The sequence below is a fragment of the Anolis carolinensis genome, chromosome 2 (assembly GCF_035594765.1).
Source record: "Anolis carolinensis isolate JA03-04 chromosome 2, rAnoCar3.1.pri, whole genome shotgun sequence".
Lineage (NCBI taxonomy): Eukaryota > Metazoa > Chordata > Lepidosauria > Squamata > Dactyloidae > Anolis > Anolis carolinensis.
In genome coordinates, this window is record NC_085842.1 from 241,316,637 (window position 1) to 241,333,536 (window position 16,900).

General features: G+C 39.7%; 1 protein-coding gene across 2 annotated transcripts in view; it reads right to left on the reverse strand.

Moving 5' to 3' along the window:
- slc1a1 (solute carrier family 1 member 1) overlaps positions 1 to 14,621 on the reverse strand; it is a 50,416-nt gene extending 35,795 nt beyond the window's left edge. The window contains exon 1 of one of the 2 annotated variants that reach the window (XM_008103333.3): positions 14,331 to 14,621. In XM_008103333.3, coding sequence (XP_008101540.1) covers positions 14,331 to 14,436 — 106 coding nt within the window. In that variant the 5' untranslated portion in view covers positions 14,437 to 14,621. The remainder of the gene's footprint in view (positions 1 to 14,330) is intronic. The other variant, XM_008103332.3, reaches the window with a different exon arrangement.
- Positions 14,622 to 16,900: the final 2,279 nt, after the last annotated feature.

Sequence of the window (16,900 nt, forward strand, 5' to 3'; positions counted from 1 at the left end):
ATAAATATGTATGTATAAATATATCAAACTGAAACAAATACCTTTGAAAATCAATTCTAGGCAGTGGTTCAAAATATTTATTATAAATATATCTAGTTATAAGCTAACAAGTTTTCTACAAACTAATTTCCAAAGATGAGTCACACTTTTAATTGGCTTTATAATCCTCACCCCCAATGCTTTATAAGCACTCAGTCAGTCCATGAAAAATAGTCACATCAAAAGAAGATAAGAATATTCCCTATGTAAGAAAAAAAAACCCACCCACACAGAGGATTTTTCTCCTGATTCCTGAACAGACTTTTATGTGCATTTACCACTCACAGCATCTCAATTATATTCCGGTATTTTACTTATGGCAAACTGAAACATTTTAAAACTCTCTACCTGCTGGAAACCTATTCATCATCTGCCAAGGAACTCTTACATGTCAGATACAGATCAGACAATCTTCAAGGGTGTGTTACAGAATTCTTGCAGTATGCTTATTAGGCCTTGACACATTTAAACTGAACCTGTGACCTAGAAAAGATGCACCACTATCCTGTAGTTGGAGAAGGGAATGTTTCGCTAGTTTATCCTATAGTGGAGAATCCCATGGGAATACAACTACCTAAAGTCCCATCTACACTGATCATTTCGTGCAGTTTGAAGCCAGCTTCAAACTGTAGTGGTTATATAACAAACTCCCCCAAAACTGTGTGTAATAAATAGGGTGGCAACCTGTGCTCAACGGGGTCGCACTCCCCCTGAAGACGCAGGCTCACAGTTTTGGGGGTCCTCCTGGACTCAGCGCTGACACTTGATGCTCAGGTGTCGGCGGTGGCTGGGAGGGCCTTTGCACAATTAAAACTTATGCGCCAACTGCGACCGTACCTCTGACTTGGCCATGGTGGTCCATGCCTTAGTTACCTCCAGAATGGAATATTGCAATGCACTCTACGTGGGGCTGCCCTTGAAGACGGCCTGGAAATTACAACTAGTCCAATGATTGGCAGCCAGATTGCTAACCGGAGCAACTTACAGGGGGCGGTCAACCCCTCTATTTGAGGAGCTCCATTGGCTGCCGTTCACCTTCCGGTCCCAATTCAAGGTGCAGGTAATCACCTACAAAGCCCTGCACGGTTCGGGACCTGTCTACCTTCGCGACCGCCTTTCCCCCTATGAGCCCTGCACGACCTCTTTGATCTTCTGGGGAGGCTCTCCTCTTGTTCCCTCCACTATCACAGGCTCGGCTTGTTGGAACGAGGGAGAGGGCCTTCTCAGTGGTGGCCCCTCGGCTCTGGAACTCTCTTCCTGGGGAGATTAGACTGGCCTAAACCCTGTCTGTCTTTATTAAACAGCTTAAAACATGGCTTTTCAAATGTGCTTTCGAATGATCAACATGTTTGACCCCGCTCAGAGACATACTGTTTTCTCACACTTTATTTTCCCTCCTCTCCACCCAAACCCAAGATATCTCAGGAAATATTGACACTTGTCCTAGCACTTCATTAACAGTTTTGGAATCATGCACTTTTGACCTGATTGTCCCAATTTTACATATCGATGGTGATGTTCGTTTTTATTACCCTTCCTATTTGTCATTATGGTTGTTTTCTATTTTGTGTTTTTAATTTTGCTTATTATATCTGAATGTTATGTTGATATCGTTTTACTTATCTGTTGGCTTTAACTGTTATATGTGTATTGCTTTGGGCTTGGCCCCATGTTAGCCGCCCCGAGTCCCTTCAGGGAGATCGTGGCGGGATAGAAAAATAAAGTATTATTCTTATTATTATTAATGTGCATCAGTGCTCTGTGGTTTGTGTCATCACCACCCAGGCCTCAAACTGGTTCCATGGTTTCCTGTGTAACCATTTGCACAGCGAAACCACTTCTTTTAATGCCATTTGAAACTGTGCTAAATGGTCAGTGCAAATGCAGTGGAAGAGCTATGTGTGTATCCTTCTAGTACAGCTATAGCACTGACAATAACATCTAGAACTGGAGAGTACAGGGAGTAACATTGGTCTCCCAGGTGGCCTTAGGGGTACATCCCCTCCACAAAAATATATACTGATATATATTGCTACGAAACAGGGGACAAAGAGGCCATTTCCACCATTCTTTTGGTCTGCCTTGGGCCATTTTAGTCTAGGAGAAATTTCAGATTATATTAGCTACTGAACAGGATATAAAATAATTTTTCTTTAGACTTGATTAAATCCCTGTATCTGTGAATGTTAAAAAAGAAAGATAACAACTGCATGAATGATATTCTAGTCCTCTCTAGTTTCCGAAACAAAGAAATCTTGTCGCTGTGTTTCTGGGGCTGAATGTCTACCCTGTGCCTATGTTTTTATCTGTAAGGATGGTTCATGTAGAAAGCATCAGATCTGTAAAATGTATTTATAGAGAAGGAATGGTGGCGGAAAAGCTTCCTGTTCTGGTTAATAATTGGCCTCTATGGATAATAGATATAAATTATCACTGCTTCTTCATTACAGTTCAAACTGCTTGCAGAACTGAATCATCTACATCCTGCCGGAAGTTTTCTGTGGATTAATTTGATTTTTTTTCATTTTTAATTCAGCAAACATTCCAGAACATTTTTTTTCTATTGTTCAAAATATGCACACGGAACTAGAGAAGAAGATTCTGGCATACAATTAGGAAGCTAACTTCCTTCTTATGTTTGCCTTCAGAGAACAGAGATACTTAAATCATTGTTTAAAGTTTTATTTTTTGAAGAAATAAAATGGGAATTTTAAAATGATGGCTGAATTTCCTAATTTCTTTCAGATCTGTTCTGAACAATAAAAATGGGTTTACAAGTACAGTAGAGTCTCACTTATCCAACATAAACGGGCCGGCAGAATGTTGGATAAGTGAATATGTTGGATAATAAGGAGGGATTAAGGAAAAGCCTATTAAACATCAAATTAGGTTATGATTTTACAAATTAAGCACCAAAACATTATGTTATACAGCAAATTTGACAGAAAAAGTAGTTCAATATGCAGTAATGTTATGTTGTAATTACTGTATTTACGAATTTAGCACCAAAATATCACAATGTAGTGAAAACATTGACTACAAAAATGCGTTGGATAATCCAGAATGTTGGATAAGCGAGTGTTGGATGTTTTGGTGCTTAATTTGTAAAATCATAACCTAATTTGATGTTTAATAGGCTTCTCCTTAATCTTTCCTTATTATCCAACATATTCGCTTATCCAACTTTCTGCCGGCCCGTTTATTTTGGATAAGTGAGACTCTACTGTATATGCACACACAGCTACATACATCTATATAACCACTTGGAATTGCAGCCCTTTTATTTTTAAAATACATCCTTGTCTTTTCCCAGGGGTAAAATATATTCTGCCTTCCTTTTTTCCTTTCCCTCCTTAATCAAAATCATCACATGAGACAAATGATACTTGGAAATTCTTCTTCCCTGCTTCTGCTTCCTAGTGGCACTCTGAGTATATAAATACTGAATGAGATCACATACTGTGCAGGGTGGAAAGACCTTAGGATGTTTAAAACTCCTGCAAGTCTATGGGCAGCTGCAGTCCAAAGTTTCTTGCTCTGACACACATTTTTAAAGATTCAAGTTATCTGAGAGACTACAAGGAACATGGGAAATCAGACTGTATTAATGATGTTGTATATTTTATTGCATGGCAAACACAATGGTAGCAAAGTGTGCATGGAGGAGGTGTAAAAACACCCACCCCCTTGTGCTATTACTGAAAAGGTGTGATGTTAAGTTTGTTTCGACTTGAATTATGTCTTGACATTTATACTACTGTCTAGCTTGCAAAGAGAGGGCTCACACAGAATAAATATAGGGACAAAGTGTACAGAATCCTGCTTTGGGTTTCACCCGAGGTAGTGACATTTTCCCTTGACCAATGGACTCAACATAAAAATTAATGGAGTGTAGTTGCCAGAGCAGATCACTGCTTCGTTTCCTCCACTCCACTGACCAGCACATCAGAGTTAGTGCAACGTGGACAAAGCGAAACTCTTCCACTAATAGTGAAATATTCAGCTAGGACACAGGAGAAGCTGAATCATGGCTATGATGCTAAACCAATTATTAATTATGTCAGTGTTGAAAAACACTTTAAATCTTTCCAGAAGCAGTTTTTTTCAATGCATTAAAAAAACCAATACCCACAAATTACTGAAACACTGCTAAAATAAATTAAAATACAGCAAGTCCCTAAATTACAAACATTCAACTTACAAACAACTCATAGTTAAGAATGGGGGTGAGACAACAGGAAGTGAGAGAAATCCACTCCTTGGAAGGGAAATTCATTATTGGAAGATTAACCAGTTATCTCCACTGAAACTTGCTCACCAATCCTCGTTTCCACAACAAGGTAAATCTTTCAAAATCCAGTTATTACAGGGACAGAAAGTGAGGTGAAATCTTCTGAATAGGGGCACAAACAGCAAAACAAACATTACAGGAGTATAAATCCTTCCCTATGTTATCCAAAACCTATATACATTTTAAAAATGTGCCAGTTCCGACTTGCATACAAATTCACCTTAAGAACAAACCCACATAACCTATTTTGTTTGTAACTTGGGGACTGTTAGTTGGTCTCAATCCAACTAATATTTGATGTTTTCAAGGTATAGTCTTATATACACCTATAAGTAGAGCTCATTGAATTTAGTGAATCTTATTTCTGAACAGACATGCTTGGGCTACACTGTCATCCTATGCATAATTTGTTGTTCGACAACTCCAAATAGCATTTTCCTCACATTTTATTGAACTAAAAAGATTATATTTTCTTTATCCTTAGAAAAAGGTAAAGATACATATTCACTACGGGAGCACTGCAATCCAAAAGTTGTTATCTGTTACAGAAACTTAAACTGTATACAATATGAGGATGTGACCTTTATAATGACATAAAAGACAATCTAACTGGTTGCTTTGAAGTATGACAGCCCTGATCATTGCAAATACTAAAAATACACCTAGAAGAAGAACGATTCTTGTTAACAATGTTCCAAAGTACTCAAGTATAACACTATATATATATTGATCTTAATATAATGCTATTTGTAAAGCTATTTTAGTACAGTAGGTACCAGACTATTCATCCTTAATCCATTAAGCAAAAAATTACTAAAGTTCTTTGCTAAAATTGGATTAGTTTATGTTCACATATTGCAATTCTATTATGTTTCCTGAAAGAAGCAAAAATTAAGGAAGTGTATCTAGCAAACAGGACACATTCAAAGATATTATTACGAGTATACATATATGCTGCCAACTTTCCCAGAATGCTTCGACTCACGTTTTATAATGTAGGGATCTTTTTAAAGAAAAGAATGGAACTTAGTTTGATATTTGTGTGAAATTCCTACTATTTTGAAAATGAACTGCTTGGCAAATTTAGTATAACTAGTATCACAATTATTTATTTTGTTGCTTTTATTGGTAAAGGTCCAAACAAATCCTGTTCAATGGAGAAAGGGTTCTTTTCCGAAGTTCTGTTTTGAATATTTAAAAGGGAAATAAACAGACAAAGGGCATATGTATGTATTTTGTAGAAAACAACTACAAAACAAAATATGATCTTTCTTCAGGTCTGTTCACAAAAGGCAGGCTTTTGCATGTGTGAATTTACCTTCTGATTATGGTCTCATTTTTGAAAATAAGGGACTGAAGAGGGAAATATAATAGAGTCTCACTAATCCAACATAAATGGGCCAGCAGAACGTTGGATAAGCGAAAATGTTGGATAAGGAAAAGCCTATTAAATGTCAAATTAAGCACCAAAAATCATGTTTTACAACAAATTGTCAGAAACAGCAGTTCAATACACGGTAATGTTATGTAGTAATTACTGTATTTACTAATTTAGCACCAAAATATCCCAATGTATTGAAAACATTGACTACAAAAACATTGACTACTAAAAGGCAGACTGTGTTGGATAATACAGATGAGCGAAGGTTAGATAAGCGAGACTCTACTGTAATTGCAAATGTGAGTTTTAAAACCCCCAAAGTATTTCTGCATACTTTTTGTGTGTTTGGACTTCGCTTCTTGTTTTCATCACTACATGTGCATAGTTATATGAATGACTCACATTTTCAAAAATGAATTAAAGCTTATCATTCTCTTTCCCCAGCCCAATTGTTCATTAACTAGGGAAACTGGAAAAACAAAAATATGGTGTAGAAAAATACTGGAATGTATTGCAAAGGCCAAAAATGTGCATGATATCAAGATCTCTTTTTTGTAACATCTTTCATAACGAAGATATCTGCAGATGTCAAATGTTGAATATATATATACACACTGTATATATATAAATGTATTTCCAATTCGCTTATCACACAGATTCCATAATTCCCTGAATTTTTGCAGTATAGCTTTCTTCTCATATTTACCTCTGTGTCTTCTAAAGAGCATATACAATATATGTATTTTGTAATATATAGTAGGCTCTTGCTATCTACTGGAATTAGATTCCAGGACTTCAAAATCTGTGGATGCTCAAGTCCCATGACATATTATGCCATGGTAAAAAAAATGGTTCAGCTTATATAAAATGTTAATATCAAGGTGTGCTTTTTGGAAATATATATGCTGTATATTTGTGCATGCATGTGGATATTTTCAAGCTAGGGATTGTTGAATACATGGCTACAGAATCTGTGGATATAGAGTGCCAACTGTTTCAAGTTTTAACATTAAATAAAACATTAAATATAATTATAACATTAATTTTAAACACTATATTGATGTTTTAACATTTATGGTATGATCAAAATTACAAGATATCAATTGCAGCATGGAGATCAGCATGCATCCAGACTATACTACATCCAATTACTCGCAGTGGTTCTCAACCTGTGCATCCCCAGATGTTTTGGCCTACAACTCTCAGAAATCCTACCCAGTTTACCAGCTGTTAGGATTTCTGGGAGTTGAATGCCAAAACATCTGAGGACTCACAGGTTGAGAACAACTGTCAGGCTATGATTAAGTTTTATTCTGTATTTAAAAAACACACCACAAACATCAGCACACAGAAAGCTAATTTCAGAGCCTTACACCAGAGTTTCTCAAACTGTGCTCCTCCAGGTGTTTTGGACTTCAGAGCCAGTTTACCAGCCATTAAGAATTGTGGGAGCTGAAGTCCAAAACATCTGGAGGAGCACAGTTTGAGAAACTCTGCTTTAGATGATCCACCTCTATGTTCTGCCCATTTTCAATGTGCAAACTATATCTTTTTCACTTTAGGAGTATGCATGTGATGATATCAATCATATTTAGATGTTTATGAGCTCAACAAAACCACAATAATTTTAAAACATACAACCAAATTTAATGTAATCAGGAAACATTTTCTATATTTCCAAAGTCTGGGAAACATCAAATCAGACAACCATGTTGTTTTTGCTGGAAGAGTTAAGCACGCCTTATCTGGAATTCTGAAATTCAAAATACAGGGAGTCCCAGAGTTATAAACATTCGAATTACAAACAACTAATAGTTAAGAACAGTGCTGAGACAACAGGAAGGAAATCTACCCCTTGAAAGGGAAATTCTCTCCTTATCATGGGGAAAAAGTATCTTCACTGAAGTTTTCTTGCCAATCCTTGTTTCCACAACAAGCCATTTTTCCAAATCCCATTGTAACAGGGACAGAAAGTGACGTGAAATCTTTTGAACAGGGACACAGATAGCAAAACAAACACCACAGGGATGCTAACCCTTCCCTCTGCTATCCAAAGCTTGCATCTCTCTCTTTATCTCTATACCTGGAGTTATACTTAAAAATGTACCCTTACTGACTTACATACAAATTCCAATGCAAGAACAAACCTAAAGAACCTATTTTGATCATAACTTGGGGTCTGCCTGTAATCCAAAAGCCAAAATTGTTCACGTGGGTGTTTCGTGCGCGAAATGCTGTTTAAAATTACCTTCAGACTATGTGTGTACAATGATCTGGTGGACCTCAAATTGCATTTTTAGATCAGTCTGAACGAAGTGTAGAGAGAAAAGTCTATTTATGTTTAATGCAAAGTGAATTTCTGAATGGGCCTTATTCCCAAGTAAATGTGCCCTTACTCAGAACTGAGTTTAATGGGCCTTATTTAAAAAAAAATTATCAAGATAGCATGGCAACCTTATTTAGAGAAACAGATGATAAATTAAGGCCCATTTCCTAAAGCAATGGCTTGCTCATAAATCCCAATTGATTCTTCAAGAAAACTTGCTTTTCTTCTTTTTATATATTGTAATGATTGAATTTAGACTATTGAAAGATAGGATTAATTTTGTGGAAAATAATAATGAGAAAAATCAGATGAAGTGGCAATTTTGTCTCTTGAGTTAGTTTGCCTTCAAACATTACAATTTTTTTGGTGACTTCTTGGCATTTAAAAAGCAATTAATATTGCATGAGAATAATATTGGTTGCATAAACATAATTTACACATCTAACAGTCACTGAGAGCAATCACGTAAAAGAGATGAGGGAAATGAATTATTTAAGAAATCCTGGCTGGAAACAACACCAAGGGTGCTACCTTTTCTTTCTTTCTTTCTTTCTTTCTTTCTTTCTTTCTTTCTTTCTTTCTTTCTTTTTTTTGACAGTCAGGTAATTTATGCTGGAATTAGGGAACTGTTTATGTCCAACAAAAAATGTCAGTCTCTAGTAAGTAACTACATATAAAATAATGACCCATGTTAAAAGTAACTTGAAAAAATACAGAAAGAGAAAGACAGTGTGTGCATGTGGGTGTGGGTGTATAAGTCAACCTTCATATACAGTTGAGGGCAGGTTTTGAGGGGAAAATGATAGAGTAGATTTTGATATGGCCCACGGATAAGTTGAATCCAGCTTTTCTAACTACAATATCAATTTAAAAAAATCTCCACTGAATACAGAGTTAACTATTGAGTACAACTGTTCAGGCTCCCACTGACTTAATAAGAAGTAAATTGTACTGGCATGGCACAGGGGAGAGTCTGAAATAAAATACTACCAGCAGTAAGGGACAAGGGGTGCATCTATACCAGTGGTTCTCAACCTGTGGGTTCCCAGGTTATGGCATGCAACTCTCCGAAATCCAAATCAGTTTTCCAGCTGTTAGATTTCTGGGAGTTGAAGGTCAAAACATCTGGGGACACAGACTGAGAACCACTGATCTATACTGTAGAATTAATGCAGTTTGACACCACTTTAATTGCCATGGGTCATTGCTGTGGACTCATGAGAGTTTTAGCTTTACAATGTCTTAAGCCTTCTCTACCAAATAGTTTCTGGTGCTATTTTCTCCCAACTTCCATGATTCCATAGCACTGAGCCATGGCAGTTAAACTGATGCCAAACTGCATTAATTCAGCAGTGTAGATGCACTCAAGGTAATACCCTTCTCATTCTACATAGAGGAATGGTCTCCATGGGATATCATTTCTTCACACACCTGAAAGCAGAAGTCTGGTGACAAGGTTATAGGACAAGTGGCACACATAGCTCTGTCCTTAAACAGAGGATAATAACTGTATGATGGTGTTGGGATAATTCAGGAGGATCAAATGGAGACCTGTTGCTACTGCCATTCCCACAGCATCTGCTGCCTAAAGTGGATTGCCTCACCTTGCCAAATGGGAGGGTCAGCCTTACTCAGAGATACTTACTACCAAGTAAATATGTTCTACATTAAGCTACGCAACTCCAGTACAACATTGGAACAACATTCAACCATCATCTTTTCCTTAGTTATGATCCTAAACACCTTAAATTCAGAACAGTGTTTCTCAACCTGTGGGTCCCCAGAGGTTTTGGCCTTCAACTCCCAGAAATCCTAACAGCTGGGACAGTGGCTGGGATTTCTGGGAGTTGTAGGCTAAAACACCTGGAGACTCACAAGTTGAGAACTAATGATTTAGAAGCAAGCTACACTAACATTGTTAAGAATTAAAGATGTAGGATCAAGACGCTGGACATCAAATGGCCAGTAATGGTCAACAGTTTGCGATGAACACAGACTGGTCTGGAAAGAGACCAGGGGTGCATCTATATTGTAGAATGAATTTGACACCACTTTAACTACCATGGCCCAATACTATGGAATCCCTAGAGCTGTAGTTTTACAAGGCCTTTAGCTTTCTCTGCCAAAGAGTGCTTGGTGTCTCATCAAACTACACTTCTCAGGATTCCATAGCAGTGAGTCATGGCAGATGAAGCAGTGTCAATCTGCATTCATTCTGCACTGGAGATGCACCTAGATCTGTGCAGAGTGATCTGAGCTTCCCTTAGTAATCTTTAACATATTATTAAGGAAGCCCTGTTGAACTCGGTAGAAACTGATTCAAATATGCTTAGACTCAGACACTATCCTTTGCTTAATATTAAGATGTCCAAATATCCCACCAGCTCTTCAGTATGCAATAGTTCATCACAACAAAGGTAAAGGCACTTGCACAAATGATTTCTTAATTTTCGGGCATTTCCATCATTGCAACACAGCTCGCGATCCTCCATGGCTCCATCTGCAACAAAACATCCTACGCATCACACCCAGCCGCCAACCTGAAGCATTTCCTAGAAGTTATTTGCATCTGCTTCTAGCATGACATACGTTACCCCCCTGGATGACTAGAAGGAAATCTGGAGTCTTTTGCAATGCAGTCTTCTAGAATCTAGCAAGCTCTCCTTGAATTCAATGGGCCTTTATGCCAACTAAGAGTACATCTACATTATAGCATTAATACATCTGGAACCACTTTAACTGTCATGGCTCAATGTTATGGAATCCTGGGATTTGTAGTTTAGTGAGGCACTGGCTCTCTTTGCCAGAGGAGGATAAAAGCTTTATAAAACGTTAACTTTCAGGAGCCATGGCAGTGAAAGTGGTGAAAAACTACATTAATTCTACAGTGTAGATGCACCCTGAGTCAGGGAGTATAGAAGAGCTGTCTTATACACTAGGAGATACGGTAACTATAATAAGTTTCATATTGAAAGTAAAGACACCCTCTCCAACAGCATTATCCCCCCTTACCCACCCTGTCTGAGGAAATTTACTTGTATATGCATATGTGTGTGTGTAGGTATCAGTATCTCTGTATGTATGTATGTATGTATGTATGTATGTTGTGTATTTATGTATTTCTCTGTGTGTACACATATATACACATGCACACATACATGCTGTGTAGCTTCCTTTTCCATATAGTGTTCCTAAGGCAGCTCTCTTAGGGTTTCCTTGGTAAGATTTATCCAGATTTTGGTTGTTGTTGTTTTTTGCCTTTTATACCCTCCACACAAATCTTCAAAGGGACACACCTGCCCAGTGGAAGAAAGGGAGGAGGGGAAACTTACCTCAGGAGAGCCACAATCTCTCAGTCAATATTAAACTATAATGTGGGTATACAGATATCTATCTCTCCCTGTGTTGTCGAAGGCTTTCATGGCCGGAATCACAGGGTTGTTGTGTGTTTTTCGGACTGCCAGGAGAGAATACTTCTGGAACAGGGCCATACAGCCCGAAAAACACACAACAACTCTATCTCTCTGTATTTATATATCATTTAAGACAGGGCTTCTTAAACTTTTTCCACTAGTGACTCCTTTCTGCCTGAAAAAAATTACATGACCCCAGGTATGTAAGTATAGAAAATAAGTATAAAACACCTAGAGGGCCACAGTTTGCCCACACCTCGTCTACAGGTTTTTCTCTGTGTGTTTATATATAACACTGTGTAACAAAATTTGGGAAAAAAAACTGTTCCTGGTTTAAAAGTGTTATTTCCTGTTTAATTGTGCCTACTTAGTTGTTGTTGTACTCCAGAAACTTTGTTTTTATAGATGCTACAAACTATGTTGAATTGGTTGAAACTCTATGAGATATTAATTGAAAAACTATAGCAAAATGTGCTGCAGGGTAACCTGTAGAAACAAAGTTTTTGCAGTTTAATAAACCTTTTCCATGTTTTTATGATAGAACCAATTAGGAAATGACACTTATAACCCAGGAACAAAAATCGTGTAACATAATGTAATCTATGGCGACCCTATCATGTCAGGATTTATCTAGAAGCTTTCTATCTTCTTTACCTTCCACACAAACCTTCAAAAGTGTCTAGGTCTCTGTGTTTATATATCACCTAAATCCCCTTCCACACAGGTAAATAAAATCCACACTGAACTAGATTATACAGCAGTGTGGACTCAGATAACCCAGTTCAAAGCAGATATAGTGGATTATTTGCCCTTGATATTCTGGTTTATATGGCTGTGTGGAAGGGCCTTAAGGTGACTCTGTCATGGAGTTTCCTTGTAAAGATTTATCCAGAGGGTCTTTCTGCCTACTTTACCTTCCACACAAACCTTCAAAGGGACTCTCATGCCCAGTGGAAGAAACAAGAGGGGAAACTTCCCCCAGGACAGGCACAATGGCTATAATCTATTTTAAACTAAAATGTCTCTGTGTGTCTGTGTTTATATGTATATAATCTAGGGCAACCCTAGATTTATCTTGTTGTCAAGATTTATCCGGAGGGGCTTTCTGCTTTTCTCTACTTTCCGCACAAACCTTCAAAGAGACTTTCATGTATAGTGAAAGAAACAGGAGAAGGGGAAACTAATGGCTACAATCAATTTTAAACTCCAATGTCTCTCTGTGTGTCTAGGTCTCTGTTTTTATATATCATCTAGGGCCACTGTAAGGTAACCCTGTTATGGGGTTTCCTTGTCAAGATTTATCCAGAGAGCTTTCTGCCTTCTCTACTTTCCACACAAATCTTTAAAGGGACTTTCATGCTCAGTGAAAGAAACAGAAGTGAGGAAACGTCTCTCAGGAGAGGCATAACGTCTGCAGTCAATTTTAAACTCTAATGTCGCTCTGTGTGTCCAGGTCTCTGTATTTACATATCATCTAAGGCAGTGGTTCTCAACCTGTGGGTCCCCAGGTGTTTTGACCTACAACTCCCAGAAATCCCAGCCAGTTTACCAGAAGTTCGGATTTCTGGGAGCAGAAGGCCAAAACATCTGGGGACTCACAGGTTGGGAACCATTGATCTAGGGCCCCCCTAAGGTGACCCTGTTATGTGGTTTCCTTGTCGGGATTTATCCAGAGGGATTTTCTGCTTTCTTTACCTTCCATGCAAACCTTCAAAGGGACTTTCATGCCCAGCGGAAGAAGCAGAGGTGAGGGAACTTCTCTCATCAGAGGCACAATGGCTACAATCAATTTTAAACTTCAGTAGAGTCTCACTTATACAAGCTAAACGGGTCAGCAGAACCTTGGATAAGTGAATATGTTGGATAATAAGGAGGGATTAAGGAAAAGCCTATTAAACATCAAATTAGGTTATGATTTTACAAATTAAGCACCAAAACTTCATGTTTATACAACAAATTTGACAGAAAAAGTAGTTCAATACGCAGTAATGTTATGTTGTAATTACTGTATTTATGAATTTAGGTAAGGTAAAGGTTTTCCCCTGACATTAAGTCCAGTCGTGACCAAGTCTGGGGGTTGATGCTCATCTCTATTTCTAAGCCGAAGAGCCGGTGTTGTCCGTAGACACCTCCAAGGTCATGTGGCCGGCATGACTGCATGGAGCGCCCTTACCTTCCCACCTGAGCAGTACCTATTGATCTACTCACATTTGCATGTTTTTGAACTGCTAGGTTGGCAGGAGCTGGGGCTAACACCGGGCGCTCATTCCCCTCCCGGGATTTGAACCTGGGACCTTTGGTCTGCAAGCTCGGCAGCTCAGCGCTTTAACGCACTGTGCCACCAGGGCCCCCTATTTACGAATTTAGCACCAAAATATCATGATATATTGAAAACATTGACTACAAAAATGCCTTGGATAATCCAGAACCTTGGATAAGCGAGGCTTGGATAAGTGAGACTCTACTGTATCTATAATGTCTCTGTGTGTGTCTAGTAGGTCTTTGTGTTTATATATCATCTAAGGCGACCCTGTCATTGATTTTTTTTTTTTGGTCAGGATTTATCCAGAGAGGGGCTTTCTTTCTGCCTTCTCTACCTTCCACACACACAAACCTTCAGAAGGGTAACTTACCTGAGGAAAGGCGCAAACCTTAGCAACTCAAGGCATGCTGTGTGGGAAGGGTGTGTGGAGGCATTCTTCCCCCTGCTGCCCCTTCCCCACCTTCCTCTCGCCCTCGAGGGTCTTTTGGGGCAGACCTGGCCAAGCCACAATACCCAGGAAGCCCATAGCCTTGAGCCAGGGCGGTTAACGCGGCGCCCAAACGCATGCATGCGCCCATTCTACGGCGCGGCGTCTCCCTCCGCATCCCCTCACTCACCCAGGACCACGGCCACGATGGTGCTGATGAGGAGCCAGTTGCTCTGGAGGAAGCGCCTGCAGTCGCAGCCCGCCGCGTCCTTCTTGGCGTCGGGCTCCTTCCCCATGGCCGGTCCTGTCCTGCCCTGCCCTGAGGCGGCGTCAACGGCAGAGAAGGCTCGGGGGCAACGGCTCCTCTGCGGGTCTCCTTCCTCCCTCCCTCCCTCCCTCCACCTCCTTTGTCTCTCGGCGGAGCTGCCGCTGCTTCTGAGGCAAAGAACGAGAGAGTGAGAGATGACCTGCGCCTCTGCCTTCCCCTCTCCCTCAGTCACGCACGAAGATAGCCCGCCCTCGTTGGCACTGGCTGGGGCTTCCACGCCGCCCTCTCTTCTGTATTTGGAGTGGGTGATGACTCAGGTTGGCTCTGCACAAGGTGTACGATGGTGGAAGCAGTCCAACATCACTTCCATTGCCATGGCTCCACTAAAGACCGGTCAGGCATGGGCAGACTTTGGCCCTCCAGGGGTTTTGGACTTCAGCTCCCACAATTTCATTTAGAGATAGTGTGTGTATATGTATCTGTATGTGTGTGTGTGTGTGTGTGTGTGTATGTATATATATATAGGTAAAGGTAAAGGTTTCCCCTGACGTTAAGTCCAGTCATGTCTGACTCTGGGGGTTAGTGCTCATCTCCATTTCAAAGCCAAAGAGCCGGCGTTGTCCTTCAACACCTCCAAGGTCATGAGGCCGGCATGACTGCATGGAGCGCCGTTATATATACAGTAGAGTCTCATTTATCCAACATAAACGGGCCAGCAGAATGTTGGATAAGCGAATATGTTGGATAATAAGGAGGCATTAAGGAAAAGCCTATTAAACATCAAATTAGGTTATGATTTTACAAATTAAGCACCAAAACATCATGTTATACAACAAATTTCACAGGAAAAAGTAGTTCAATACGCAGTAATGTTATGTTGTAATTAATTACTGTATTTACTGTATTGAAAACATTGACTACAAAAATGGCTTGGATAATCCAGAGGCTTGGATAAGCGAGGCTTGGATAAGTGAGACTCTACTGTATATATTATATATTTACTTATACACACAACTTGCAGACTGAAAGGTCCCAGGTTGAAATCCCAGGAGCGGAGTGAACCCCTGCTGTTGCTCCAGCTTCTGCCAACCTAGCAGTTCGAAAACATGCCAATGTGAGTAGATCAATAGATACCGCTCCACGGAAGGTAACGGCACTCCATGCAGTCATGCCGGCCACATGACCTTGGAGGTGTCTTCGGACAACGCCGGCTCTTCGGCTTAGAAATGGAGAAGAGCACCAACCCCCAGAGTCAGACATGACTGGACTTAACGTCAGGGGAAAACCTTTTACCTTATACACATGCACATACACAAGCTAGAAAAAACCCCCCAGTCTTTCCTCTTGTTTTTTTTATTAATCCTCCCATTAGGAAATACATAAGGATGTTGGTGAACTACAGCTCCCATATGCCAAGGACAATTATCCCCAAAGCCCGCCTCTATGTAGAGTTGACCATGTTGGGTCCGTGTGCCAAGTGTGGTCCAGATCCATCATCCGCTGGGTTCAGTGTTCTCTGAATACGGGAGAACTATAACTCCCAGATTTCAAGATCAATCACCCCCAAAGTCCACCAGTAATCACAGTTGGTCATGTTTTGTCCGTGTGCCAAGTGTGGTCCAGATCCATCATCTTCTGGGTTCAGTGTTCTCTGAATACAGATGAACTATAACTCCTGGATGCCAAGTTCAATCACCCCCAATCTCTGCCAGTATGTAAAGTTTGCCATGTTGGATCTGTGTGCGAAGTTAGTTCCAGGTCCATCATTGGTGGGGTTCGGAGTGCTCTTAGATTTCTGGTGAGCTATACATCCCAGTCCCTACAAATCTTATAAATCATGGTGAATTCTCCCCAAACCTCTCTCTCAAGTATGTTGAGTTGCTCTGTGCCATAGAAAAGAATAGGAAAGGATTAAGGGAGAAGTAGTGGGCGGAGTCATGCAAATTCCACACCAATGGAGAGAGAAAGGAACCCTGAGATGAGGTGCTCCCTGTAACCTGCAATGTCCTTGGAGGACGTGCTTTGTGGCTCCTCAGCGCTGTGGGTTAAAGTTGCTTGTGGAGGCGGGAGGCTGGCTGTGTAAGAGGACACCTCTGCCACATACACACATACACATTTTCACTTTTATTATGTGTACAGATAATTTGTATTCAAGAAAACAAAACTGCAAATATAGTAACAAACAAAAAACATATGCAAGAAAAACATATTAAAGCAGTATGCACCAAGAAAGAATATTGTAATAAAGAGTTTTCTTAATGTAAATTGTTGTTGTCAAATTTATGCCAATGAGGACTAACAAGTCGAAATTAAATCCAGACAAGACAGAGGTACAAATTCCTTGAATATGTTTAGCTTCCCCCCCCCCTCCTTTCCCTTTCCTTTGTGCCACTTTCACCTGGACCAACTTATCTTATTCTTTAATTGTTTTTGCTGCAGGTTTGCTCTAATTTTATTATTGCTCTTATTTCCTTAAATACTATTTCCCAAAA